Source organism: Mustela nigripes, chromosome 1 (assembly GCF_022355385.1).
Source record: "Mustela nigripes isolate SB6536 chromosome 1, MUSNIG.SB6536, whole genome shotgun sequence".
Lineage (NCBI taxonomy): Eukaryota > Metazoa > Chordata > Mammalia > Carnivora > Mustelidae > Mustela > Mustela nigripes.
The window spans coordinates 180,636,413-180,663,053 of record NC_081557.1 but is presented as its reverse complement, the minus strand read 5'-3'; the positions used below and the strand labels follow the sequence as shown (position 1 = coordinate 180,663,053).

General features: G+C 38.7%; 1 protein-coding gene across 3 annotated transcripts in view; it reads left to right on the top strand.

The window, feature by feature from the left end:
- The first annotated feature begins 391 nt into the window (after positions 1–391).
- Positions 392–26,641, top strand: part of PDE5A (phosphodiesterase 5A) — a 148,365-nt gene continuing 122,115 nt past the window's right edge. The window contains exons 1-2 of one of the 3 annotated variants that reach the window (XM_059377866.1): positions 392–830; positions 21,286–21,874. In XM_059377866.1, coding sequence (XP_059233849.1) covers positions 709–830; positions 21,286–21,874 — 711 coding nt within the window. In that variant the 5' untranslated portion in view covers positions 392–708. Of the gene's footprint in view, positions 831–1,341; positions 1,409–2,113; positions 2,298–21,285; positions 21,875–26,641 lie in introns of those variants that run through there. The other 2 variants (XM_059377880.1, XM_059377875.1) reach the window with 2 other exon arrangements.

Sequence of the window (26,641 nt, the reverse complement as noted above, 5' to 3'; positions counted from 1 at the left end):
AAGTTACCCACCAGGGCCTGCAAATCTGCGGCACACACTCTCCCCGCACGGTGCCCCGCGCTGGCTAGGCTCAGAGGTCTATCCCTGCACCTTCCAGACCCAAGCCCTGGCTTGGAAGAAAGCGAGGCGCGATGGTCATTATTCACTCAGGCCTGAGGGAAAGTTGCCGGAATACCAGCACGTCTTACTTTTGGTGAAAAGTTCCCCTAACTCCAGCTTTCAGCACTTGGGACGGGCGCGCACATCGCGACTCTCCCTTTCTTACTGTGGGGCACTCTGCGAACACACCCACAGTCACCTCTGCGCGCTCCCCTGGAACCCGCTCAGCACACAGCGCACCCCAGCGGCGGCGTGGCCTCCTTCCAGCCGTGGCCACTTAGCTTCCGGAGAGCTAGCCAGTTGCCTCCGCCGCCGCCTTAGAATCTGGGGACCCGACAGACTGCAAGACCAGTCTCCGTTGGACCCCAGGGAGGACGCGGGGCTGCTGCGTCTGCCCCACCCGCCACACCTGGGAGCGGTTGAGGACCAGGAGAGGCGGGGCGCGGCGAGAGGCCGGCGAAGTGCGGGAGCAGCTTCGCTGAAAGCCAGCGGGACTGGAGCAAGGAGGAGGGGGAGGGTCTCGGGGCAGAGTCCTGCTACTCCGAGGGAGGGACCCCAGCTGGGGTGGAAAACAGCACAAACCAGCTGCAGAGACGCTGGGCGCGGATCATGGAGCGGGCCAGCCCCGGTTCCGGGGGGTCGCAGCTGCAGCGGGACCAGGATTGCGTGGAAGCGTGGCTGGATGATCACTGGGACTTTACCTTCTCTTACTTTGTTAGGAAAGCCACCAGGTAAGAAGAGGACCCCTGGAAGACCCACCCGGGGCGCTGAGAGTGACCTGGGGGCGCATCTCTCTCCCTTACTGAATATTCCTCTTCCTTTACCATTAAACAACCTCTGTTCCCAGGCCCTTTGCTTTTTAAGTAGGTCTTTGGTGCTGTTAGGGTGTAAAGACCTCGACTTCATGGCCAGTACAGTCGAAAAGCCCAAGTGTGGGATTCGATCTAACTTGCTCACAAAGTTCAAATACAGAAATGTACATGCGGACGCCCCCCCGCCCCAGCCCCATACACATACCCCGGCTGCCCTGTTATTCCCTGGGAGCATGATTATTTACATACGTCCGCGCTCACGGGCCTTCCCGCAGCCCTTCTCTAGCCTCCTGGTCCCCCTAAATATCCTTAGCCACACCAAAACAGTTTTTGAGCCCCTTCCCTGCAGCTCCGGAAGCACCATTTCCAGCTCGGTCCTAGCGGATCCGCTCCTCCCCTGTCCCCCCTCGCTCCGGCCCTTGGCGGGGCGGGGAAGCCGGGGTAGGGGCGAGACCACGAGGAGCCCAAAGGCAGCAACATGCCGGAATCTTCCCAGAGTAAGTGCTGTCGTCTTTTGCCCCCCTCCAGCCCCTTGCTTGGCCCGGGCCCTTCCTTTCACTCTTTTCTTGCTCCCAAAGCGGCGCCGCTGAAAGGGCTCCGCGGAGGGGTTCGCCGCGCGCACACAAAGGTCGCTGGGGAGGCGCGGCTGGAGCGGACAGCGGGGGATGGACGGGTCCCGCGCGGCCCCAGCCGACCCCAGAGGCCGGCTCTTCCTGGTCGGGAGCCAAGCGCCGGGGCGGCCGCTGCGGACGGCGGGGAGGAGGGCGCCTGCCCTTTGGGAAGTGGCTGCCCGGGGGGCAGTTGGGGCGCGCGTGGGAAACGCTCGCTGTGGAGTTGGGGAGGAATTGAGGCTGAAGTCGAGGAAGGAGGAGCTGGAGCAGAGAGTGCGAGGCGGGCGGATCCCCCGAAGCCTGCGGAGTTGGAGAGAAGCCGCTGGCCCGGGCAAGATTCCTCTCGCGGACTCAGGCCGACTCCTGGAAGTGCCTCTTTGGGGAACGGTCCCGAACCCGCCACCGCTGCCGCCTTGTCCAGGCAAGGGCCGTCGGGCAGCTGACGCTGGCTGCCTTGGCCGCCCGGAAAGCGCACTCAAGGCGGTGATGGTGGAGCGGCCGGCCAGGGCAGGGCGCTGGGCTCCCACCCGCCGGCGCTCGGTCTCCGCTGTGCCGGGCGCTCTCCGCCAGGGGGCGGCGCAGCGCGGGGCGAGCGGGCGGCAGCCGGCGGCGGCGCGGTGGCGGGGTCGGTAAGGGAGCAGGCTTCGAGTCAGCACCTCACCTGGGCACGTCGTCGCCCCCCGACGCCTCCTGGAGTCCAGAGTCTGCGGAGGCCGCATGGTCTGCACTTCGAACTTCCCATGTTTGCTATGTTGCCCTTTGGAGACAAAACAAGGTAGTCCCTTCAGCATCGCCCCCACCCCCACTTCCCACTTTCCCTTGGGGGCGCGGAGCTGGGTGCTGGGTGGTGGCGCCCGGGGCACAGCAGCGGGGGGATGCTTCACTGAGAATGGACTGTCTGATATTTTTGTCTTCCTTTATTCTTTTACGGTGAATTACTTGGGGATCTCTGAAGGGGCTCTTCTTAAGGCTGTTTCTCATAACGAGTTTGTGTCGATTTCATCACTTTTGGGGGTTTTGGACTGAGACGACAGCTTAGGGCAAGTCTTATCTCTTCCGTTTAATTACTCGTCCCTCCTTTCAAAGTCCTCTAACCCCGCTTTGGTAGTCCTCCTTCAAAATCCCAAATCTGGAGCAACCAGAGGATAAATCCTGAAAAGAAAATGATTTCTTTTCAAAGGACACTTTCCTGCGAGTTTGGGGTGAGGCACTAAGGCCATCTAGATCTGGAAATATTGATTGTTGTGGGCCCCCAGTTTTCAAAGGTCACCTGCTACCCGAGGCCATCTGTCCCTATTTCCTTTCGCCCTTGCCCACTTCCACTTTTCTGTCCTTACTGAATGGGGAGGGGGCAGGAGAGCCGGGCTGATATTTTTCAGTGTGTCAGGGTGTTCTTTGGAGGTGTTCTGTAGGCAGATTATTAGTAGTTGAAAGAAAAAAGTGATTTGTCTTTAAATCAGCATCAATGTCCTCTTCTTTTTTCCCCTCTCCCTTTAGAGACGGAAACTTGGGATAGTTTGGTGATCGTTTTTAAGTAGTCATACATAATAAGAACACTTCACTCAAAGCCTGCTGGTACTTTGAAAGTAACATTTTACTGGAAGTTAAATGGAAAGGGTTAAATTTAATTTTCTTTTCACCTTCCTTTTTCTGCCAAGTAGCATTCGATTAAAATCCTCATTTCTCAAAGTTACACTGTTCACTGTAAAATTTAGATCATCTGAAACTCTATATAAAGACTTTTTTTGGCTATGGTTTTTATATTATAGTTGATGTTGATAATATGACATGTATGGATGGGTGTACATGTACATTTTTATATATTTGTAAGAGTTTATGTTGAGTGTAAGTTGAAAACGGAAGTGTAAAATATTTAAGAGTAGTACAGGCCCTCATTAGGAGATATAAAGTGCTGAAAGTTGTCAGTTTAAAGAATATAACCAATATAGTCAGAGGTTCCTGTTTGGCCTTATATTTGGTGGCATTAACTGGAGATTTAAGTTTGAGAGATTAGACAGTAGTTGGTTATAAAAATTCCAAACTTCTAAACCCAGTGTGATTCATATGGTTGTGGTAAAAACTTATTGCAGACATTCTAACTCTACAGCTAGGGTCTTTTTTTTTTTTTTTTTTAACTGGAAGCTGTTACTTTGCCTTTTTCCCTTTGTTACACTTTGTAAGTGTAAAATGAGTACTGTATGTGATCCAGGACCCCATGAAACAAGACAGTTCTGTAGAAACAGTTAACATGTTTTAAAATTTTAAATAAATTTGGAGTCACTTAGATTGGCCATCTGTGCTTGTAAACAGGTATGTTAATGGAACTATTCCTACTTTATTCGATTTAATTATTGTCTTTGGACATTCATGCATGCTTTTTTATCCTATCCCTGGACTGAATGATCTGTGCTCAGTAGTTGTCTTTGAACAGAATGAAGGTTTCTGGCATTCCTAATTCTCATTTAAATACCTGTGAATTTTCATTGACCTTGAAAGAAGTTCTGCTGCTGTATTACTTTGTTTCCTATAACTGTCTTCAAATAGAGTTAAGCACCTAGTTAAAAGCTGCAAGCTTGGGGCATAGATGCTTTTTAGTAATCACAGCCTGTTTATGTGAATTTGAGTGTCACTCAAACAATTCATAACAATCTATTGGCATAAAAATTCATTTGAGACTAGTAAACTACAACATATGGAAACTCCCAACCTCAATTCTAGACAACTTTGCAGTTCTACCCCCCTGAGATTCTTAGTTAATTAAGGGCTCTAATCTTCATGCATTTGCAAATGAAGCCTTCTTGGTGCTAATGCCACTTTAACAGCTGTCGTTGTTTTTGACAGCATATTAAAATAATGTTACCTTTCATTAGTTAACTAATCATTCCTGCCATTGTGCATGTTTTAGAATTTAGTATAGTAGGGGTAACGTGATTGACTTTTTATTGCTTTGTTTTGTACTAGGCAAGAGCTTGAGAATATTTGGCGTATAATGGAAATAGGAGTTACTAAGGACAAGTTTTTATGACCACTTGGATCAAAGTCCAGAAACAGAAGTTTTACACTTCCATGTAGCTTTCTATGATAGACTTTTTATTTGACACTGCAGAACTGTGCTGAATTAGTTGACATTCTGGGTCCTGTATTTGGGATTTTTTTTTCTTTTCTCTTCTCTTTCTTACTTTCTTTTTTCTTTTTTTCATCAATTTTTCTTATCTCTAAAAACTGTAACATTTTTATTTGCAAGATATTTATACTAATCAGATGATGGATATACAATAAACATTGCCATCCACTTTTTAGAAATACTGTTTCTGTAATTGTATAGGAATATAATTTTTAATTTTCAGACAAATGATTTGCTAAGCATATTTTATTAAGCTGTCACTAGTGTCGAAGATTATAAAACCCTGTGGTTATTGATTCAGTCTGACTTTAATATTATTTATAATATTTTTATGATGGTAATTCTGATGCAATAATGACCCTTTCTTTTCGTATGGTTTATAAGCAGGGTTCATTTGGCCAACTTTAAGCTGTTTTTTAGTGCCCTGAAAGTACTCATGTGTATCAAGTTCTTTCCTCCTAGAAGAAGTTATAGGAACCCCTAAAATGATATTTTTCATTGCCCTTCTATCAATAGTGTTCTCAAGGTTTCAAAATCAGATCCACTTTAAAATCTGCAGTGCAAGGTCATGAGTCCTAACAATGTGGTAGAATTAATGCAATGACAATTAGTCATAGATGGATATCTCCAAATAAATCTATTTGCTTAGCTAACAAAAACTTAAGTAGGCATACAGTACAATTCAGTAACTTTTTTTCAGATCTGTAGAAATCACCAATATTTTCATAAGATCATGTTTCCAACATCTCAAGGTATACAGTTTTTAGCATTTTGAATATGTTGTGCAATAAAATTTTCTTTTAAAGTAATTCCACCTAAATATTTAGATATTTAAAATATCTGAAATTGGCTTTTAGGTGAACTTCCTAATGCATTTTAATAATGCTCAGGAAAGATTTCTTCTGTAATTGAAAAGGCTACACAGAACTGTTTGGTGTTTATTAGTTTATCCCCCAAACATTTTTCAACCTAATAATTTATTAAATCTGTAACTGTTATGTTGAGTTATATTTGTTTTTTGTTCTCTGAGCTGGTTGTAGTATCACAGGCCCTTTCTATGATGAAAGCCTTTGGTAAGGACTGCAGGGCAATTGAATAAATCAATGATTTGATTGATCGTGGAGGGTTGAAAAATGAATTTAGGATAATTTCTTGAATTTCTGAATTTAGGATGCAGGCTAGCTACTGACTTTGCAGGACTTCCTGTGAAATTAGTTTAGCTGGACAGATGTAGATTCAGTTTGACCAGTGTTTACAGCTGATTGATGTGGTCTTGGAGATATCTGTTGAATCAGGTGTTCAGTAAAAAGTCCCTGTGAGCTACATACCTAGGAATAAAAATTGAAGAAATTATTTCCAACATGAGTCATTCATTTGATATTTAGCCCTGTAATCTTATTTATTGACTTGGTATTCCCATTTAATTTGAATTATATATATATATATATATATATATATATATATATTTGTGTGTGTGTGATATAAATGCTTTATTCATTTTCTTTAACTGGTAGGAATTTATACTTATCGCTAAACAAATGTTTAAGGCAGGTAAAGCAAACTGAGTCTTAAGTTCTTAAGAATCATTTTGCTAGCGGGGTGCCTGGGTGGCTCAGTGGGTTAAGCCGCTGCCTTCGGCTCAGGTCATGATCTCAGGGTCCTGGGATCCAGTCCTGCATCAGGCTCTCTGCTCAGCAGGGACCCTGCTTCCCTCTCACTCTCTCTGCCTGCCTCTCTGCCTACTTGTAATCTCTCTCTGTCAAATAAATAAAATCTTTAAAAAAAAAAAAAAAAGAATCATTTTGCTAGGGATACCTGGGTGGCTCAGTTAGTTAAGCGACTGCCTTTGGCTCAGAACATGATCTCCAGGTCCTGGTTTTGAGCCCTGTCTCTGGCTTCCTGCTCTGTGGGGAGTCTGCTTCTCCCTCTGCCCCTCCCCCTGCTTGTACAGGACCACATGGGCATGCTCTCTTTCTCTCAGATAAGTAAAATCTTTAATTTTGATAAGTATTCTAAAAAACTTCTAAAAAGCTCTTAAGGGTATCTATTTATTATTTCTCTGGTTTGTAATTTGTACTCAACATGCTTTTTCAAGTGTTTTCTGCCATTGCTTTAGCTTCGGTATTCTTCAAGACTTTCCCCTTGATTGTCAATTTTAAAATCAACCTTTTGCAAATTATCTTCTCTGAATAATTTTATTAAATCTAAATTTGGGAGAAGAAAGATTCCCCCTCTAGTATCATATCCCTAGTGATAACTACAAAAAATAGCAATCATTATTTCTACTCTTTGTTGAATACATATGCCAAAGTTGTAAGAAAAGATCCTAATCTTTTAAGCTGATGAAATAATTAAAGCACACACACACACAGAGGGTTTTTGAATTAGAGGGATCATGTAATCCAGTGTTTCTTACACTTAAATAATGTTCCTTTGTTAAAAAAGACATTCTTATTCATCTCTAATATATTAGTTAGAAAGTGTTTGGTCGTAACTACTTCAATTCATACCAAATTGACTTATATAAGTAAGTACCTGGAGATTGTTTGATTGTGAAATTCAGCTGATCAAATATTGTCAAGATTCTGCTTGTCTTTATATCTTTTTATCTGGCCTTCCGTCAGTCCATCCATCCGTCCATTCTTTCTTCCTTCTTTCCATCCATCCATCCATTCATTCATACATCCATCCATTTTTGGGCCCTATGTTGTGTTGGCTTTATTCTGTATGCTTTCATTATATGCTGGAAGCTATTTTCAGGGCAACTTTCTGTGGGTCTTAAAATTCTCATGTTAGATAAATACCTTGTTATTTATGTCAGTCCTTTCAAAATTACATTGGCCTTGCTTGGGTCATGTGCCTGCTCTGGACCAATCACTGTGTTCAGAAGAATAGGGTTATCCAAGTACTTTGATGTGGCAGGTAACCTGTAAGATGAAATGCCTTTAGGGGACAGGGAATTCCCAAAAGAAGGTGATACAGACACAGAAGTTCCAGATATCTACCACACCTAGTGTTGGACTTCCTTTCATTTAATGTTAGTTAAATGTGGAACTCTTAAGAGTAGGTATAGTTTAATCATAATTATAGCATTTTCCCAATTATAACACCAAAATAAATTTATAAGTGAACTGTGAATAAAAGTGGTACATCTCCAGCCAGATGCTAATTGACAGCATTTATTAAATCAACATTGCAGAGTGAAGATGGCTCTGACTGCCCAGTAAAGGGTCTGGTGAGGTCAGCTCACCTTTGCTACAGTTGCCCTGATGATTCACTTCTCCTACTGGGTCTGCTCAGTCACCAAGCTTTTATTCCCATAGGACAGCATACCAGCTTATGGTTTGTACTTGATTTGAAAGCATATTTGCATATATTAAATTTGTCTCTTTTTTATTTTCTCTTTTATGCTAGAACCACGGAGCTGTAGTGTGATTGTAAACACAAGTATAAACCTGATAGGATTGCAGGACAGTGCTTGATTTTAAGGTGGTCATCCCAGTCTTTTAAAGTATACGTCTTTCACCTTTTTGTTTTGTTTTGTTTTAATTATCATCAGTGTGAAAATGCAAAATTAAGACCTTTTCATAGAAAAATTACAGATATTCAAGACATACTTGTTTGGGACTCTCAGGCCTTCACATACCTAGATTGAAAAATGCCAATCCAGTGCAATCTTCCCTTATCTCAGCTACAAAACGAATCAGATTATATATTTACAGCATCGGTGTTTGTTAGTTATTATGCTTCCTTTCAGCTATAAGTAGGTTTTCCTTTAAGGAATATTTTTCACACATGTGACTGTGAATGCACGGAAAATTACAGAACATGTTTCATTCAACTCTTGGTCAAATTTGAATGTAAAACCATAAGATGCAATTCTGTATTTTATTTATATTTGGTCCCAGTTAATTTCTCAGATGCTTTCATAACTAAAGTGAACTTGGAAATACTGAATAACTTCAGGCAGAGCATTCACTTCCTTTCCATGACAGATCCAGGTGAAGTAATCACTATAAGCTCAGCGTAGATATTATTCAAGGTTATCACTTGGACATGCTCCAAATCTTCCCAGGTTCATTTAATAGCCTATTATAGTATAGTCATCTTTTTTTCATCTAAGCCAGTGCTCTTCAAAAGGGATGTTATTGGGGGTGCCAGAGTGACCAAGTTAGTTAAGTGTCTAGCTCTTGATTTTGACTCAGTTTGGGATCTCAGGGTTGTGAGATTGAGCCCCGCATCTGGCTTGATCCTGGGTGTGGAGCCTACTTAAGATTCTCTCTGTCGGGCACCTGGGTGGCTCATTGGGTTAAAGCCTCTGCCTTAGGCTCAGGTCATGATCCTGGAGTCCTGGCTGGGATCGAGCCCCGCTTCCGGCTCTCTGCTCAGCAGGGAGCCTGCTTCCTCGCTCTCTCTGCCTGTTTCTCTGCCCACTTGTGATCTCTGTCTGTCAAATAAATAAATAAAATCTTTAAAAATAAAAAAAAAAGATTCCCTCTCTCTCTCTCTCTCCTTCTGCCCCTCCCCTGCCCCCCACAAAGAAAAGTTGCGGGGATGCTATTAGCATTCAGTGGTGACCTTTTTATGTTGCTGTGAGAGGCTGTTAGACGCACTGCAGGATGTTTAACATCTCTGTGGCCCAGACATTAAACGCCAGAGCACCCCCATCATTATGCTCTACATTTGCAAGTGCCTCCAAGGGCATATTACTACATACATATTGCTTGTGTTCTAATACTAAAAACATAGTATTTTGAACTGTTTAATATTGTTCTGAACTGTTTAATATTGATTTCTACTGGTGGTAGATGGTGGGTAAGGGCCCTAGGTGGGAAAAATCTTAGCTTCAACTGTAGAACTCTCTCTTTAAAAAAAGTATGACCTTAGGTGCTTTGTCTGCCTTCTTTGTAAAATGTAAGTAGCATTTATTTCATAGGCTTCTTAAGAAATTTAAAGGAGATAATGCATATTTCTTTTTATTTTTTAGAGTGAATTTCAGTAGTTTACTGTTTTACCTTGAGAATCATTAGCACTTTGAATATAATCATATATTTTAATAGTCATTCTTTTATTCTGGTAAGTGGGAATTAGAACCAATGAATAGTGATTTCATAGATTCTAAGAGACCTTATTTTTTACGTGAAAATTAATTAATGATTTGAATAGAACCATTTATGGATTGTGTGAAGTACGGGAAAGGGAATTTGAATGAGAGTCCAGACCTCCCTGTGTTGTCCACAGCCCAATTTGGCCCAAATCAATAACCCTGAGCTTTCAAGTGGGAGAGGGTAGGAATCAAGGCAGAGAAATTCATTAGTGAGTTTAAAAATCTCTTTCCTTCTTTTTTTTTTTTTTAATGTAATTTGAGAGAGTGAGAGAGAGAGCACAGAAGCAGGGGGAGCTGCAGAGAGAGAGAGAGAGAGAGAGAAGCTGACTCCCCACTGAGCAGGGAGCCCAACACTGGGTTGATCCCAGAACCCTAGGATCTTGACCTCAGCCTCAGCCAAAGGCAGCTGTTTGACTGAACCACTTGGGGCACCCCCTCTCTGAGCATTCTTGATTCTCACAAGAACAGATTATCAGATTCTCAGATTAAGTAGTTTTCTTCTTTAACTGCTTTCCAAATATGAGTAGTAGATCCAGGTCAAATTATGCAAGCAGTATAACTGAAACTATAAAAGCAATTATTGTGCTTTTCCTATAGATAATTTTGGCAGATTTCCATATGAGTTTTTAACCATCCCTTTCTAGACAAGAAATTAGTACACTTTTCCTAATCCTGGTTTTAAAGTGATAAATTCACACAACTGAAGAAAAAAAGCATTGGCAAGAAAGAAAAAAGGATGATGTTTTAACAGTAAACTTAAAAACATGGGGATATACTGTGTTTTGTACATTACTCAGGGCCTGCAACTTTTTACTGTTTTATCTGAGACACCCTGCTCAAGGACTTGCTGCATAGCCTTCCATGAAGACCAGGTTTCAGCCTAGTTAGAGAAATTCCTCATGAGCCCCTTAGGATAGGAACTAAAACAGACCAACTTCAGTCCCCAAATCTGTAGCAGAGTGTTAAAGTATTATTTTGTCTAGTATTAAAACCATTCTCTAGTTTAGAATTATGGTTATTACGAAATATTGCTGTGGTTTTCATTATAGGTAGTTAGGTATATATTTTCTCACATTTGTTGTCAGTCTTATTTTATCTTCGGTATTTTGAAAAAATCATCTTTAAATCTCTAATTTATTTTTGCAAAAAATTAATTTTTAAGTGATAATGGAAAAACAAGTTATGTTCTTGCATTTATTTTTCTGAGCTAAATGTTCAGCTCTTGATTCACAGACCTGTACCCCTGGGGCTAATAATACATTATGTGTTTATTAAATAATTTTAAAAATTATAAAAAAATAAAATGTTCAGCTCTTCATTTTTATATATTATTCAGAAAATTATGTCATATGTAAGTGTAGTTATTAGTCTAGGAAGTCTTAATGTTTTTTCAGTTCTAATTTGAAAAAATACTATCATTAAACCAACTATGTTTTTCGTATGTGTTTCTGTAGAGACATTAGTGTTTCCAAACTAGGAGCTTAAGAAGCAGTGGCTCACATCTAGTTATTCTGTACAAGGCCACTGAATAAATTATTTTTATTTTTACAAAAGATTGGTTTTGAGGATACTCCATTTAATAATATTTGATTAACTTAAAAATAATAACTATCATATATTAAATATTGTGTTAGACATAGAGTTTGTGTGTCCCAGACTCTGTGCTATCACTTTATATGCATTATTTCCTTTAAGTTTTTTACAAAGATTTATTAGAGAGAGTGTGTGTATGTGTGTGTGCATATGCGAACCAGGGGAAGGGCAGAGGGAGAAAAAGAATCCTCTAACAGATTCCTGGCTGAGCATGGAGCCCAACACAGGCCTCAATGGATCCCTGAGATCATGACCTGAGCAGAAATCAGGAGTCAGCTGCTTGACTGACTGAGCCAACGAGACACCCCTACTTTAGTTTTCTTAAGAACCCGAGGAAGGTTTGTCATTATCTCCATTCATTTATGGAAAGAGTTAATAATGTACCTAAGGTTTTACTGTTAGAAAGAAGCAACTCGGGTTGAAGCCCAAGTCTGTCCCACATAGGGTGCTTACCCATTAGGCTCTACTGGAGTTTAGTGTAAGCGGTAAGGGAAGCAAAGCAAAGTCTCATAGATTTAATGTCATGTGGATTCTAACGCAGGAAAAGGTTCAGGTTTCTCTTAGGGCCATTTAATGTGCATGCGCATTACTAAATAATGTGCCTGGAGACTGCCCAAGTGGGTTTAGTTTCCATATATAATTTTAGGATATAAAAAGTGGGAACTCTCAAATGACATTTTAAAATAGAATGGCTGAATATTTAGGTACTAGGCCATCACAATTATATTTTTAGTATTAGAACACAAATACCCTAAGTACAGTATATTTTCAAAGAATTTTTATCCTTAGATACATTATTTTAGGCAAAAATACCAAACACATTAAACTTATTGCTCTACAATTAGGTTTCATTTAATTGTGTTTTTAACTTAGGAGAGTTATGGTGTTTATATCACAATTTTACTTTGCTTTGTACATTTTTCTTCTTTCTTCCTCAGTTTTCCAGATGCCGAGAAATGTTATATAAAACCTAGGCAAAGTATTTTAATCATTTTCCCCTTTCAGGACATCTGGAATATTAAATACATATTTTAAGGCATTTCTGTCTTTTTTAAGATTCATTTTGTAAGATGAGTAAGCACTTCAACATTGGTAGAAAGTTAAGTTATTGCTGCATAGAGTCCTTATGGACTCAGACACCTGTGTGCGTGCGTGTGTTTGTGTGTGTGTGTCCTTTGCCAATCATATTTGAAATACTATGCAAGAGTTTTTATCCCTCTGTCCTGTCAGTAAGTTGTGCATTTCCTATTTCATATTTTTAGATAGAAGACATTTTGAGGAAGCTGTTACATGTCTAGATTAGTGGAAAATTTCTAGAACACAAACTATAAATTGTAGTTTTCTTTCCTGTGATAGGTTTTTAATAATCTTGAGTAAAAATGAGAAATTGGAAAAGGAGGAAGAGTTTTGATTGTTAACAGTGTATGTGCCTTACAGTTACCTTTCATATTTTCAGTGAGGATTACTAATCAACTTGTAATATTTTTAGAAAGAAGATGAAGTGTACTCAATAAACAAACTTAAGTCTATTTTAATATCCATAAAAAAGGTATGGCTAGGTTTGAACCATTAAATTAAATCATTAAGTTAGTTGATGTTACCATTTTAAGAATGATACACTTTTCATCAACTTAGAAAAATATAAGCACACAAGGTTCTGCCACATTTATAATTTTGAGGAAATAAAATCTGTTATAATCATTGTAAAAAATGACAATCTACCTTCTAAGCTTTCCCACTATCCCGAGGTTTTTTTTTTTTTTTATCTTTTTTATCATTCACAAATGAACGAACTTGGTCATCCCTCTGTGTATTACTAAAGATTCAAAATGTCTAACTACAAATATCCAGCTCAGCCTTTTCCTGCAGCAGCTGCTAGAACCCGGCTTCCTGGCCTTTTGAGTGCATGAACTCATTTGGTTTTGTAGGGCGCTCCACCTACTTTGTAACACCATTTTAAAGGGTGCAGTGCTGGTAGTGTTAATAAAGAACCTCAGTGAAATCAAAATGTGTTAAACATTACTCTTCATGACACTCAAATTGCCATTGCATGAGCAGTTTGGACTGCAAGAGTCTTCCCTAAAGTAGAATATTCTGATTGAACTTACTAATATTTAAAAGGATTTGAAATGTAAAATTCAGGTCACATTTGTGACAAGTCATGGCAAGTTTTTGATAACTGCCGTTTAGCTTTATTTCCTGTCATCGAATTAGTATCAATATTTTGGGCTCTTTACTTGCTCCGTGTGGGAAAGGGTCCCGTTGTGCCTGAGCAACATTTAAGGTATATACAAGTTTGAAACCACAGATGATACTCACATTGTGTTACCTGAGAGGAATAACTCCCAACATTGATTTTGCTAACCTCCAGGGTTTTTCTACTTATTTTAAGACATGCTGTAAAAGTTAAAAACAAACACACACAAAACGAAATTTAAGTTAGTCATTTAAAATGAGTATCACTCATTTATGAGGTAAGAAATTCTTTGTATCATAAAATAAGGAAGGATATAAGTGAGTGGAATTTGGAATGGAGAGAAGGAATGATTTGGACGGGATGTTAAACATCAGGATCTTGTCACTGAATGTAAAGTTTTGGCACCAATTTTCACAGCATTTCCCTTGACCGGGGCTTTATTTCAAGTGTCTAGGGCCTGTTAGCTTTCCTTAACAGCCTTGTAAAGTGAAATCAACTGAAAGACTTAAAGAGGGCCGCCCTGCTTTTAATTGCTGCCAGCAGTTAGCAAGCACATGCTTATCCACGAAAGCAGAGCCCCTAAGTGCTTGTACATTGGGTCAGAATAACTTGCAGAACTGTGTCTCTTTCCTTCTTTTTGCTCTGATAGTTAGGCTGCAACTTGTATAGAGTTATGATAGGACTCTTATTTTTTTGGAAGAGGGAGAACTTCGTGGGATTCTATTAAGAATGCCATTCTGTAGTATCTGCTTTGGCCAAGGGCTTTGAGTCATCAGGTTGCCCGTAGCCAGCCTGTTTCCAGACCTGTTAGCCCACTCAGCCTCTGGGTTTGTACAACAGGAGCACCTTTTTTCCCCTCGTTGTTTCTCTGATTCTTAGAACTTTATGAAGAAAGGAACAGGCACCACTTCCTACCATCTTACATCTCCATTGGAATGAGTGCTTAGGGTACAGGAAATAGCAAAATTTTAAATATATGGAGGAGATTTTGAAATATTTTTATAAGTGTTTTCTAATTTGATTCCTATATCAGTCCTGCAGGGTGAGTGAAGGAGTAAGGAGGTCCTTCTCCCATTTAAAAAAGAGGAAGTGGAGGGGGGAAAAAAAAAGTTACTGAGTTGACTGACCTAATGATCACCCACTGGCCTGTTGAGAAAGGAAGCCTTTGTTGGGGGGTGGGGGGTGTCTTCATGGCCTGTTAATACAGCTGCCCTTGTTTACAACTGAAAGACTGGAAATCCAGAGAAAGTTGTAAATGGTTCAGGCTCACTTCTGTGTAGTCTTATAGCTTCTGATGGCCTGTTTGGTATTCTTGATTTTATACCCTGTTGAAGACAGCACCTTACACTTCATCAAGATGTCAGTAGAGGTGGTATTTTCCCTGTTTTTATAGAAGATGAAGTTGAAACTCAGAGGAGGAAAATTGTTTGCTTCTGGCCATACAATTCATTTGTAGGAAATCCTTAGATTAGATTAGAATTTAGGATTCCCAAAAACTTATCCCCTTGATGCTTTGTAATCCCAAGGATTTTTAGCAATTAGTCAGCCTCTCATTTATGAGTCAATTATAATTTTTTTTCTATTAAATACATGGTGTGGTTTTGAGAGTAAAATGAGAGAACTTAGTTTAAAGAGAAATTTTATACCACAAATCATTAATCTATAAGCTTTCCAAAGGTTCAGTTATTATACACAGGATCACAGTGTGGTAGTCCTTTGTGCTCTTTTGATGGTAAAATTAGTGTTAGTGCTTTGATAGCCTGGAGCTCATTAGTATGCTGTATAGAACCTACCTTTCCTTTGTTGTCTATCTGCCAACAATTTCAGTTGCGGAAAGGAATATAGAATGAGTGGTGTGGTCAGAGGAAATATAGGATACCCAGTTAAATTTGAATTTCAGATACCACTTAGACTAAAAATTATTCATTGCTTATCTGAAATTCAGTTTTAACTGGGTGTTCTGTATTTTTCTTTGCTGAATCTAGCAATCTTAAGAATCACCATTCTCTTGAACACATTCATTATACATTTTTTTTTCAGTGCATTGTTTTAGATTTATAAAACACGACTGGAGTTTAGAGAAACAGACCTGGGATTTTTTTCAGGACACAATCCTTAATCTTTATTTTCCGAGTCCTTTGAGACATTTTTTACCTCAATGGCTTAATGGGCCATCTTTTTATGATCTGAGTGCAAAAAATTAAGTTAGAGAATGTGTTATTTTAAGTGATCTTATTCTCTCTATGCCTTGTATGCTTGAACTTGAGTTTGACTCTTCTGGATGCAGCCAGAAGTTACAGAGTACCTCCTTTGGGATAAGCATTGATGTTCTGGGAACACTTCTATTCTTATAGGCCATAAGCCTTGGAAAAGGAGACCTGGATTTGACTCCTGATTTTGCTATCAAATAGAGGTCTTTGGTTCAGCCATTTATTTTTAGCGTCATAATTTAGAAAACAGGGTCATTAATGCCTCCCTTACCAGGTTTAAATAAAATGGTGCCCCCCCTTTTCTCCCAGTATCATTCATATAAGTACTTTTCAAAATCCTAAAAATTAAGGAAGAGAAGTGAAAATAGAAAACCTATCCTATCCACAGGAGTGATTTGCCCAGTCAGAAGTACCATCTAGGTTTCTTGAATCCCATCGAGTGCTTTTTTTTTTTTTTAACCCTTATATCTGACATGTTCACAGTCGTCTTTTCCATCTTTGTTCATTTGAATCCATTTACACTTAACTTCATATGTTGGCAAAATCCAATATGTATATAAATTAACTCCCGAACACAACATAAACTTCAGTTTTGGAGGCATGGTCACTGAATGGTGTGCCTGGGGAATTTAGTACTCTCTGGTGTGCAGCATAGTGCCTGACACACTCAGATCTTTACCTTAGGACAATAATTCATTCTGTAAGAAAAATGATATTTAAGCATGAATCCAATTAAAATGGAGGAAAAAAATCAGTAGAAAGGATTGATTGCAACTTTATCTTGAAAACAGACCCACAGATTATGAAAGTAAATTAACCTTGTCCTAGATTTAATAAAATTTATATTATAATGAATATTTCATGCTAAATTTTAGAATAAACAATTTTTAGTATATGTGCTGCCAAAGTGAGCACTAGAATAAACAATTTTTAACAAAACTATTACATAATCAATTAACTTCTCCATGTTTGACTTTTATAACAGGGTGAGAGATTTTTTTTTTCAAGAAATAGTTTTTCAAATTACTATTTTGGAGGTTTCTTCAGATTTTTCAAGGATATTTCTTAGTCTTGAATATAATTATTTAAATAAAATTCTCTTTTCAAGTAACTTATGTCATTTTCCTTGTTGATTATTTTTGTATTTGTTAGCTGGTCTTTAATTGGGCATAGCCCTTAATTGTTAGTGGCATTTTGTAATATTATAGTTGTCATATAATGTAATTGTAAAAAAAATAATATATTGTAATGGTTCTCCAACATTGATCTACTTCTAGAAATTCTGTATCTTATATAAGAATTTTAATTTTGATTTGCAGATTATTTGTATTTGTATAGAGACTGAAATATTAAAAAATTAGCGGAAGAGGATTAGTAGTCTTAAGAGGAAAGGCCCACTTCATATGGCTACCTGGGTCATGCACTACAAAACTTTAAGGGATGTGTGATGAGAGAGAGATGTAAGAAATGATTTAATTTTATTTGTGGGGTGGTTCCTAAGTGAGTGTTTTGATATTATGATAAGGTATATTTTCCTGCATATGCATATAACTACAGGGACTCAGATAATCAATAATGTGGTCATTATAATGTGGTCATGAGAAACCCCATCCCCCATGACTGGTGGTTAATAAAAGTTGTTGATTGAATGAGTGAATATGTAAGATCTGCTATTCCTGTATAATTTAATATTAAATTCCATCACCAAGAAAATAGCTAGAAACAAAAACACTTGTGAGGCAGATACAGTAATAAAAAACATAAAACAAAGAATTTTTAAGCACTGGCTCCATTTAAGACATATAGTAGGTCCTGCAGGTTATATGAGAATAAATTAACCATAGTCAGTTAGGAGACTTACGTCCAAGAGGTAAAGAATATTAACAGTTAAACCACAGTGTTGATTTCTTGTAACAAATATACCAGCATTCATATATTCAAAGACTGTTGTCCCTTTTGGTGTAGTTAATTTAGGAGCCCGATTTTTGATCCATTCACTTTACTCAAGAATTATTTATTGTAGACAGACTATGAGACAGGCATTTTCTAAGACAGACAAGTAGCTCTGATGAAATTTACATCTGGTTGAAGGGGACAGACAATAAAACAACAGATTAACCAATAAGAAAAATATCCAGTAAGAAACATTTAGGTGCTGGGAGGTGAGAACATCATGTGTCAGAGGCCACTCTAGGGGGCATGACCAGGGAAGAATTGTCTGAGTGGAGAATGTAGAAGCTATGATCAGCCAGACCTAGGTGAGGGGAGAACATTCTGGACGGGGAACAGTTAGAGCTTGGGGTGCTTGAGGAGGACCAGGGAGGCCAGCCTGGCCAAGTGGAACTGTGGTAGGGGATTAAAAGATTTTGGGTTTTGTTCTGTATTCACTGAGAAGCCAAGTAGGATAATTTGACAATGTTCAAAGATTGCTCTGACTGCTGTGGGGAGAATGGATTGAACGGGGGCGAGTATAACATAGAGAGACCATGGGGGCTTGTGGCCACAGTGGACTGGGACCAGGACTTAATGCAAGAGATAGAAATAAACAGATTGGGATATAAGGTTTGGGGAGTCACATTGACGCAACTTGACTTGGACATGAGATTTGAAGGAAAAAGAACTTTAGAGTAATTCCTACATGTTGATTTGAGTAACTAGGGAGGTGATGGTGCCCTTTTTAATAGGAGGAAAAATGGCAGAGAGTGAGATTGGAGTAAGATGATGGGTAGGGCATTAGGAATTCTGCTTTCACCATTTTAAGTTGTCTGTTTAGATAGCTGCATGGATCTGTCATGTAGATATTTTGATTAAAAAAAAAGTTGGGGGTGCTGGGGTGACTCAGTGGGTTAAAGCCTCTGCCTTTGGCTCAGGTCATGATCCTGGGGTTCTGGGATCCAGCTCCTCATCTGGCTCTCTGCTAAGCGGGGAGCCTGCTTCCTCTTCTCTGTCTGCTTCTCTGCCTACTTGTGATCTCTGTCTGTCAAATAAATAAATAAAATCTTTAAAAATATGTAAAAATTAGAAAAAAAGTTGATCACCATTTTCCAATAAGAAGATAAGAAATAAATTGGACTTAATTTTATAATGGTAGCTGAAATAACTCAAATGCCCATTTTATATTGATTTAACAATTTAAGTTACATGTACATATGTTTAAATCACATAAAATATGTTAATTTAGACATAGAGCTTTTTCCCTATCTATATTTTACAAAACAATTTTAGTCAGAAACTTCCTGTACATTTTTGACAGCTTCACATGCTTTTTTGACATCAATGTCTTTGGCACTGCTACTGCAATTTTGGGGGGTTATGTAGGTTTTTTTCTTAAAGCGATCTTTGAAAGGTTTTTACAACTGTATCCAACACTTGAAATTCTGAGGTCATTCTGATAATATCTGTTATTATTTTTTTTTACCCAATCCTTTCTAGACTGGTACTATTTCAGAGTGATAGATATTTACCAAATAATACAGTGTTGTTCAATACAAAATAATCAATACAGTATCTCAAAAATGGAAAACTTAGTAGAGATTCAGAAATAAGTCAGCCTCTTCTTTTTCCCTCTCTGTTCTTCTTTTTTCACTTAATAAATTGTGGAGATTATTCACAGCCGCACATACAACAATTTTTCAGGACTGCCCTAGTATGCCATTGTTGTATAAATGTATCATTATGTATTTAAACAGCTGGTCCAGGTAGCTTGTTATCTTTGCTATAACAAACGGGTGCTACAATAAATAGTCTGGAACTTCTTTGGCCACATGGATAAAATCCCTGGAATAAAGGATAAATGCATTTGAAAATTTGTTAGAAATTGCCTGTTTACTTCCAATGAGGTGGTAAAAAAAAATTTTTTTTCTGGAAAAGTCTCTTAAGGTAGAGAAGGAATTTTATTTTACATCATTCAGTATCAGAAGATTGTGTTGATCTGGACCCAGGGCCCTCAGATAAAGGAATCTTATATAATATATATACATGCATGCAAATAAAGCATAATATTGAATGAACAATGTATTTAAAAATAAATTGTCACAAGACTGCATGCATCATATATACAAGAAAGATAGACGAAAACAAACTTGAATCTCTTAAACGTGCGTCTTAATCATAGTATAGATTTGTAGGTAAACGTTAAAAATAGTCCTTTAACATTAAAATCACAAAACATTTTGCTATAAATGTAGTTTTATCATTCTATTGTGTAAAACTAATATGTTATTTTCCTTTTTTTGTATTACTACAGCCAGAACGATTGAAGAGTGTCCGTATACCAACACTCTCCAAAATATTGCATTGTCCAACTTTTATCCTGGCCTTTTAGTGAAAATAATCAATATGTCATTGTAGAGTGGGGATTGTTTTGCTTTTATTATGGGCAAATTCTTTTAAATATCATCAGTGATAGCTAGTTTTTATCTTTTGAATGTGAATTTGAGTCTTGGGAAAAGTCAAATCTGCATAAGAGATATTAAGTTAGCTGTTACTCTAGGGTTTTTTTGTGTGGTGTTTTTTGTGGTTTTTGTTGGTTTTGGTTTTGGTTTTGGTTTTGGTTTTATTTGTTAGTTTTGAGAGGAGGGCTTAGTGAAAAATAAGATGTAACTTTTAGAGGAAACTAATATCCTTATTTACCTTATAAATTTTCTTAAAAGTTAGTTTCAAAAGAAGAGCCCCCAAAATGTCTAAAGTAATGTCACTGTCAATTGGTATAATTACATTTTTTTCAAGGGAAATCATTTGAACTGAACAGTCATTTTGATGTATATGATCTGATGATTGTTTAAAAAAAAATCGCCTACCATGAAGCCTTTAGCTCAAGTGGATTTCTTTAACAGACAGGTATATTTAAGACAAATGATTTAAATTTTCTTGGACAAAATTTTTAAAATTAGGTATTGCTTACTTTCTGATTTTCTCTTTTATACAGGAGTAGATAATCTGGAAGAAGAGATAATTGTTACCATTTTTGAACAAGAATTATTAGAATAATATTTACAGAAGTCTGTACTCTTTTTACATACCAGATCGAATTGTTTATATTTCCCCCCTTCTAAATCTAATCTCTATATAGCAATATAGATAAAACTATATAAAATTAAGCATATTATTAGCTAGCCAAATTTAGATAAATATTTGTTTTAAATTTTCAGACGTTTAACTTCAGAACAAGTTGTATGTTTTCGACAGCAAATTTTTTATATTTATATTTTCCTAAGACTTGTCAACTTTAGTGTCTTTTATGCTCATGTAAACTGCTTTTGAGAGAAAAAGACTTGCTGCTTTATGCACTGTAAACCAGATATCTAAAAATCCATGTTTATAGGCATCAGACTTTACTAAAATGTTTATTGAAGAAATTGTTCTTTATAGTTTTTCAAAATAAAACTGTCTTAAATAAACTGCCTTGTTTTTATTTTCTATGAAAAATTGAATTACTATCTAATCAGTTTGCTATGGGAGAATTTTTAGCAGCTTTCAGGGATAACCCCTTTCTTTCTTAAACGTTTACTAAGTCTGCATTCTGTCCTGCAGAGAAATGGTCAATGCCTGGTTCGCTGAGAGAGTTCACACAATCCCCGTGTGCAAGGAAGGCATTAGAAGCCACACGGAATCTTGTTCTTGCCTCTCGCAGCCGAGTCCTCGTGCAGACAGCAGTGCGCCTGGTACACCAACCAGGAAAATCTCTGCCTCTGAATTTGATCGGCCTCTTAGACCCATTGTTGTCAAGGATTCCGAGGGCACTGTGAGCTTCCTCGCTGACTCAGAAAAGAAGGAACAGATGCCTCTAACCCCCCGAAGGTTTGATAATGACGAAGGGGACCAGTGCTCAAGACTCTTGGAATTAGTGAAAGATATTTCTAGTCATTTGGATGTCACAGCCTTATGTCACAAAATTTTCTTGCATATTCATGGACTTATCTCCGCCGATCGCTATTCTCTGTTTCTGGTCTGTGAGGACAGCTCCAATGACAAGTTTCTTATCAGCCGTCTGTTTGATGTTGCGGAAGGTTCAACACTGGAAGAAGCTTCAAATAACTGTATCTGCTTAGAATGGAACAAAGGCATTGTGGGGCACGTGGCAGCATTTGGTGAGCCCTTGAACATCAAAGATGCTTATGAGGTAAATAGGGAATCATTGAGATGGGGGAGTGGGGTGAGAAGGAGAGGGTATGGGACAAGGTGGAACACTGGACACCTGCCATGAATGATGGGGAGGGTGGGTATTTCAAAGTCAGATGGAATAAGATCACTGACAGGTAGGAATTTGCATACTTACTTAAAACGGGTAAGTGTGATAAGAACTTTCTCATCTTTTATTTATTTTTGGAAAGATTTTATTTACTTATTTGAAAGAGAGAGAGCATGAGTAGGGGGAAGGAGAGGGAGAAACAAAGACTCTCAAGCTGACCCAGTGCTGAATACTGAGTTCCACTCAGGGTTCAGTCCCACAAGCCTGAGATCATGACCTGAGCCCAGACCACGAATCTGATCCTTAACCAGCTGAACCACCCAGGTGCCCCAGAACTTTTCCATCTTTTAAATGAGTTTCTTTACTGGTGTTTCAGTCAAGGATATGGGCCATAGAGAAATCTTGTCTTGTTTTTCTCCTTCATGATAATTTAACATAGCTCATCTCACAGTTGTATTCTCTTCTGTTTTGCCTACTGACTATCCATATCCTTATCTATTGTCTGCACATGAACTTCGGAGGATTTCATTGAGGTTCTAAAATTCTAGGTCCAAAAACTCAAAAAACCAAACCAGTAGTCTTTTTCCATTCATTTGTTCATTCAGATTAATAATGTTCATTTATTTGAAGTCCCATTGACACAAAAATCTGATTGTCTTTCTTTTCATCTTTTTTTCATTTGTTTGTTAAATAAATTTATGTCTTCAAAAAATAGAAATCGTTGCTCTAAAATATTTCAGTGGAAATACTGGGTATTGCACTTTTTTTTTTTTGAAAGATTTTATTTATTTATTTGACAGATAGAGATCACAAGTAGGTAAAGGCAGGCAGAGAGAGAGAAGGGGAAGCAGGCTCTCTGCCAAGCAGAGAGCCCCTTGTGGGGCTCAATCCCAGGACCCCGGACCGCGACCCGAGCCGAAAGCAGAGGCCTCAACCCACTGAGGCACCCAGGTGCCCCTGGGTATTCCACTTTTGTCTTTAATTATGGACTTAAAGATTACACTATATAATTCTTCTGATTTCCTATTTAAAATGATCTTTTTATTAGTAGAATTGTGTTTTTTAAACAAGGCATCTTACTAAATGACATTTTGTTTATCAGGTGTTTTCTAGCACCTTGATAGAAAATTGATTTAGCCAACTATGTGATGCCCTCTAAATGTTCCGTGGTGGGGTGCCTCAGTGGCTCAGTGGGTTAAGCCTTAAGCCTCTGCCTTTGCCTCAGGTCATGATCCCAGGGTCCTGAGATCGAGTTCTACATCAGGCTCCCTGCTAAGCAGGGAGCCTGCTTTCCCCCTCTCTCTCTGTCTGCCTCTCTGCCTATTTGTGATTTCTCTCTCTCTCAAATAAATAAATAAATAAATGTATGTATGCATGTTCTGTGGAAATCCCAGCTTGCAACTCCTCTATGTAATTTAAGCAGTCATTACTGTTTTATTCACACCTGTATTCCTGATGGTTAATACAATGCCTGGCACATAATCAAGTCTTAATAAATATTGACTGAATGAAAATTATATAGGAGGTAGGATAGATAAGTAGCAGAGAGAGCAGATCATAACAGATGCCAAGGAAAATGTGGTAGGTTCAGGGAAGCAGGAGATAACATTACTTGGGGAATTGAGAAATGTTTTTTTGAGGAAGCAGTACTTGATACCAACCCTGGAAAATAGATAAGATTTGAATAGGTTTGTGTACATGGTGAGGTCCAGATGTAAAGAGAAGTTGAAAGAAGCAACAGGGCAGGTGTACCGTGTGGTGCTTTTATGGATATGTGTGGGCAACAGTCGGTATTGATATTGAGGAGCTATAGGGTCAGAGAATGCAGATTACTGGAGCCTTGAATGCCAGGCTGAGGGGTATGTGTGTGGTCCAAAGCCATGAGGAATAATTGAAGATGGTTTCAAAGGGGAATTGATACGATTCAGACTGATTTAGCATGATGAATTGTACAGTGCTCATAAAATGAAAAATACTGGATACCAGGAGGATAAATTACTTAATGGTGTGAGGAAATGAGGACCTGAACCAGGACACTGGCCTTAAGGAGCAAAAGAAGGGAATGGATTTCCAGTGAAGAAGTGGAATCTGCCAGAGTTGGCAGCCACTAGCAGATGGAAATGAGGGGGAAGGAGGAGTCAAGGATGCCTGAGGGTTTAGATGTGGGAGAATAAATATGGTCACTAGGGAGTAATACTGAGATATGATAGTTTAGGTAGGTGAAATCATGAGATATTTTTCAGAATCCCCTGTATACGAGCAGTCTATTTCATTTTGATTCTTCATGGAGCTATCTCCATGACTTCTGTGAGCTCTGTAGTAACGCCACACCGTAGCGGACTACAACAGTGGTATTAAGGACACAGCTGAAGGATTGCTGCCAAATTTGCAGAATTCCCTTCCTGTCCTAGGTGACAGCTGGGTTTCCGCTTTTCAATGGCACTATAGTCCCAAGTACAGTAGGACCATAAATATGCTTCAGCTTTGCTGAGAAAGCCTTCATTTGTCTGTGTGGTTCTAAGTTTCTGCAACTCTGAGAATTTCTTCACTTATGTGCATTTTGGCTGAATATGCTTACCATTTTCAAAGTTTGGACAGTGTAATTTTTGTTTCGGTTAGTAATGACTTAATTCTTATGCTACGGTCAGAAAAAGGCCCATGTCCTTGATTTGCAGTGCTTCCAGGGTGAAGCCTCTTAGCCCGTGGATTCTTCATGGTGCCTCTTCACCCTCGGCAGCCTTCATCCATGTTTACAGGGGCCTTAGCAAAAGTCATTCGTGTCCCAGAAATTTCATTCTTAAGGTGTGGAGCTGACCTGTGACATACAGTTTGCATCTGTGTTGACAGTGGAAGTGAGTTGGCTAATGGATAATTCATTATTCAGCCCCACCCATAATTCGAATAATAAGAATTGTGTCTCATGGTTTCTTGAGAAGTCAGATAGGAAAATGCATTCTGTCTTCTGAATCCTACCTCTTTAAACATACATCTGTAAAAATAACACCTGATAGCAGTATTTCTTAAAGCCTGTTTGACCACAGAACCCTTGAAAAGTTGCAGTGTAGCAATGGAAAACCATGAGGTGGTCGTGAAATATAATCGAGTTCAGTTTGAAGCTAAAAATACATAGCAGTCTCATAGATAAGTCATTTGTAAGAAGTGGTCAACATTTGATTCATTTTTTTAAAACTTTATGACAGAATGATATAAATTTGAGAATTGAGCTATTTTATTACTAATAAGATAGCACATTAGTATATTTAAAGTATAAAACAAGATCCACAGCTTAAACCAGTGATTCTCAGTCAGACCACAAATATCAATGAGAGGGTGTTTGCTGCCTAAATTGCACAGCATCTCCTCCTGCATCAGCCCATCATTCATCATTCGTGTAACTTTCTTGAATGTGGCACAGCATTTATTGATAATAAGATATTAACACATAATGATCAGAACAACTGTATAAATGTATTTGGTGTTCTCCTTATATGTGAAAATAGATACTATCCAGTATCTAGAATGGATTGTGTATTAGGGTTCTTTAGAGAAATATATATAGATATAACAATCTGTAGATATGTACGTATATGAATACATATACATACATATTTATATGAAGAGGATTATTACAGAGGTTAGCTCACTCGATTATGGAGGTATGGAAGTTCTATAATCTGCCTGTTGCTTGCAAGCTGGATAACCAGGAAAGCTCATGGTGTAATTTAGAGTCTGAAGGTCTAAGAATTAGGCAGCCAGTGTTAAGTTTGTGGCTCTGAGTCCAAAAGCCTGAGAGCCAGGAACCTCTTTGGAGGGCAGGTGAGCAAAAGAAGGTAGATGTTTTAACTTAAGCAGAGAGTGAATTTGTCCTTCCTTTGCCTTTTTGTTCTGTTCAGGCCCTCAGTGATTTGGATGATGCCAACCTGCTTGGTGAAGATGTTTGTTCAGTTTATTGATTCAAATCCTAATCTCTTCTGGAGATATCCTTACAAACATACCTGCAATAATGTTTCACCACCTATTTGGGTATTCCTTTGCTTAGTCAAGTTGATACTTAAAACTGACCATCACAGATTGCCTTGAACACCTAGTTTCATGTCCTACGGAAGCCTTGAGATTCCCCAAGATTTCCTTTCAAAGGATTTATGTGGTCAAAACACTCCTCTTTGTCCCAAGTCAACTGAGATGCAAAACGTGGGCTCCTGTTCTGTTTCCTTAGGAAACGGAAGACTAGGGAGAAGACTTGCAGAGTTTTAGGGAAGGGTCTCATTGCCATTCATGCAGCCTTTACCATGTAGCTACTATTCTTCCCACCCTGATGACTTCCTTCCTCCTTTTGTATTCCTTATCTAGATAAATCAGTCCCTATCATCTCTCGTTTTGCATGTCTCACTTTGTCAAAATTTTTTTTACTAAAAAAAAATGAGCTCTCTCAAATGGATTTCCTATGAATAAAATGATGTCCAAAATGAATTTTAGGAGAAAGAAGTAACACTAGCAATTGTTTTAATCTTGATAAATCTATTAATCTGTCATGATCTAATTGTGCCCCAGGGAACATAGTTTGGGAACTGCTATATCTTTGTTCAGTGTTCTAATAATCTTTAGGGACCGTATTAAATGCCACTCTGTGGAAGAAAACTAGCCTATAAATCAGGAAGAATACTATATTGCTTTCTGTTATTTTGATTTTTATATAAT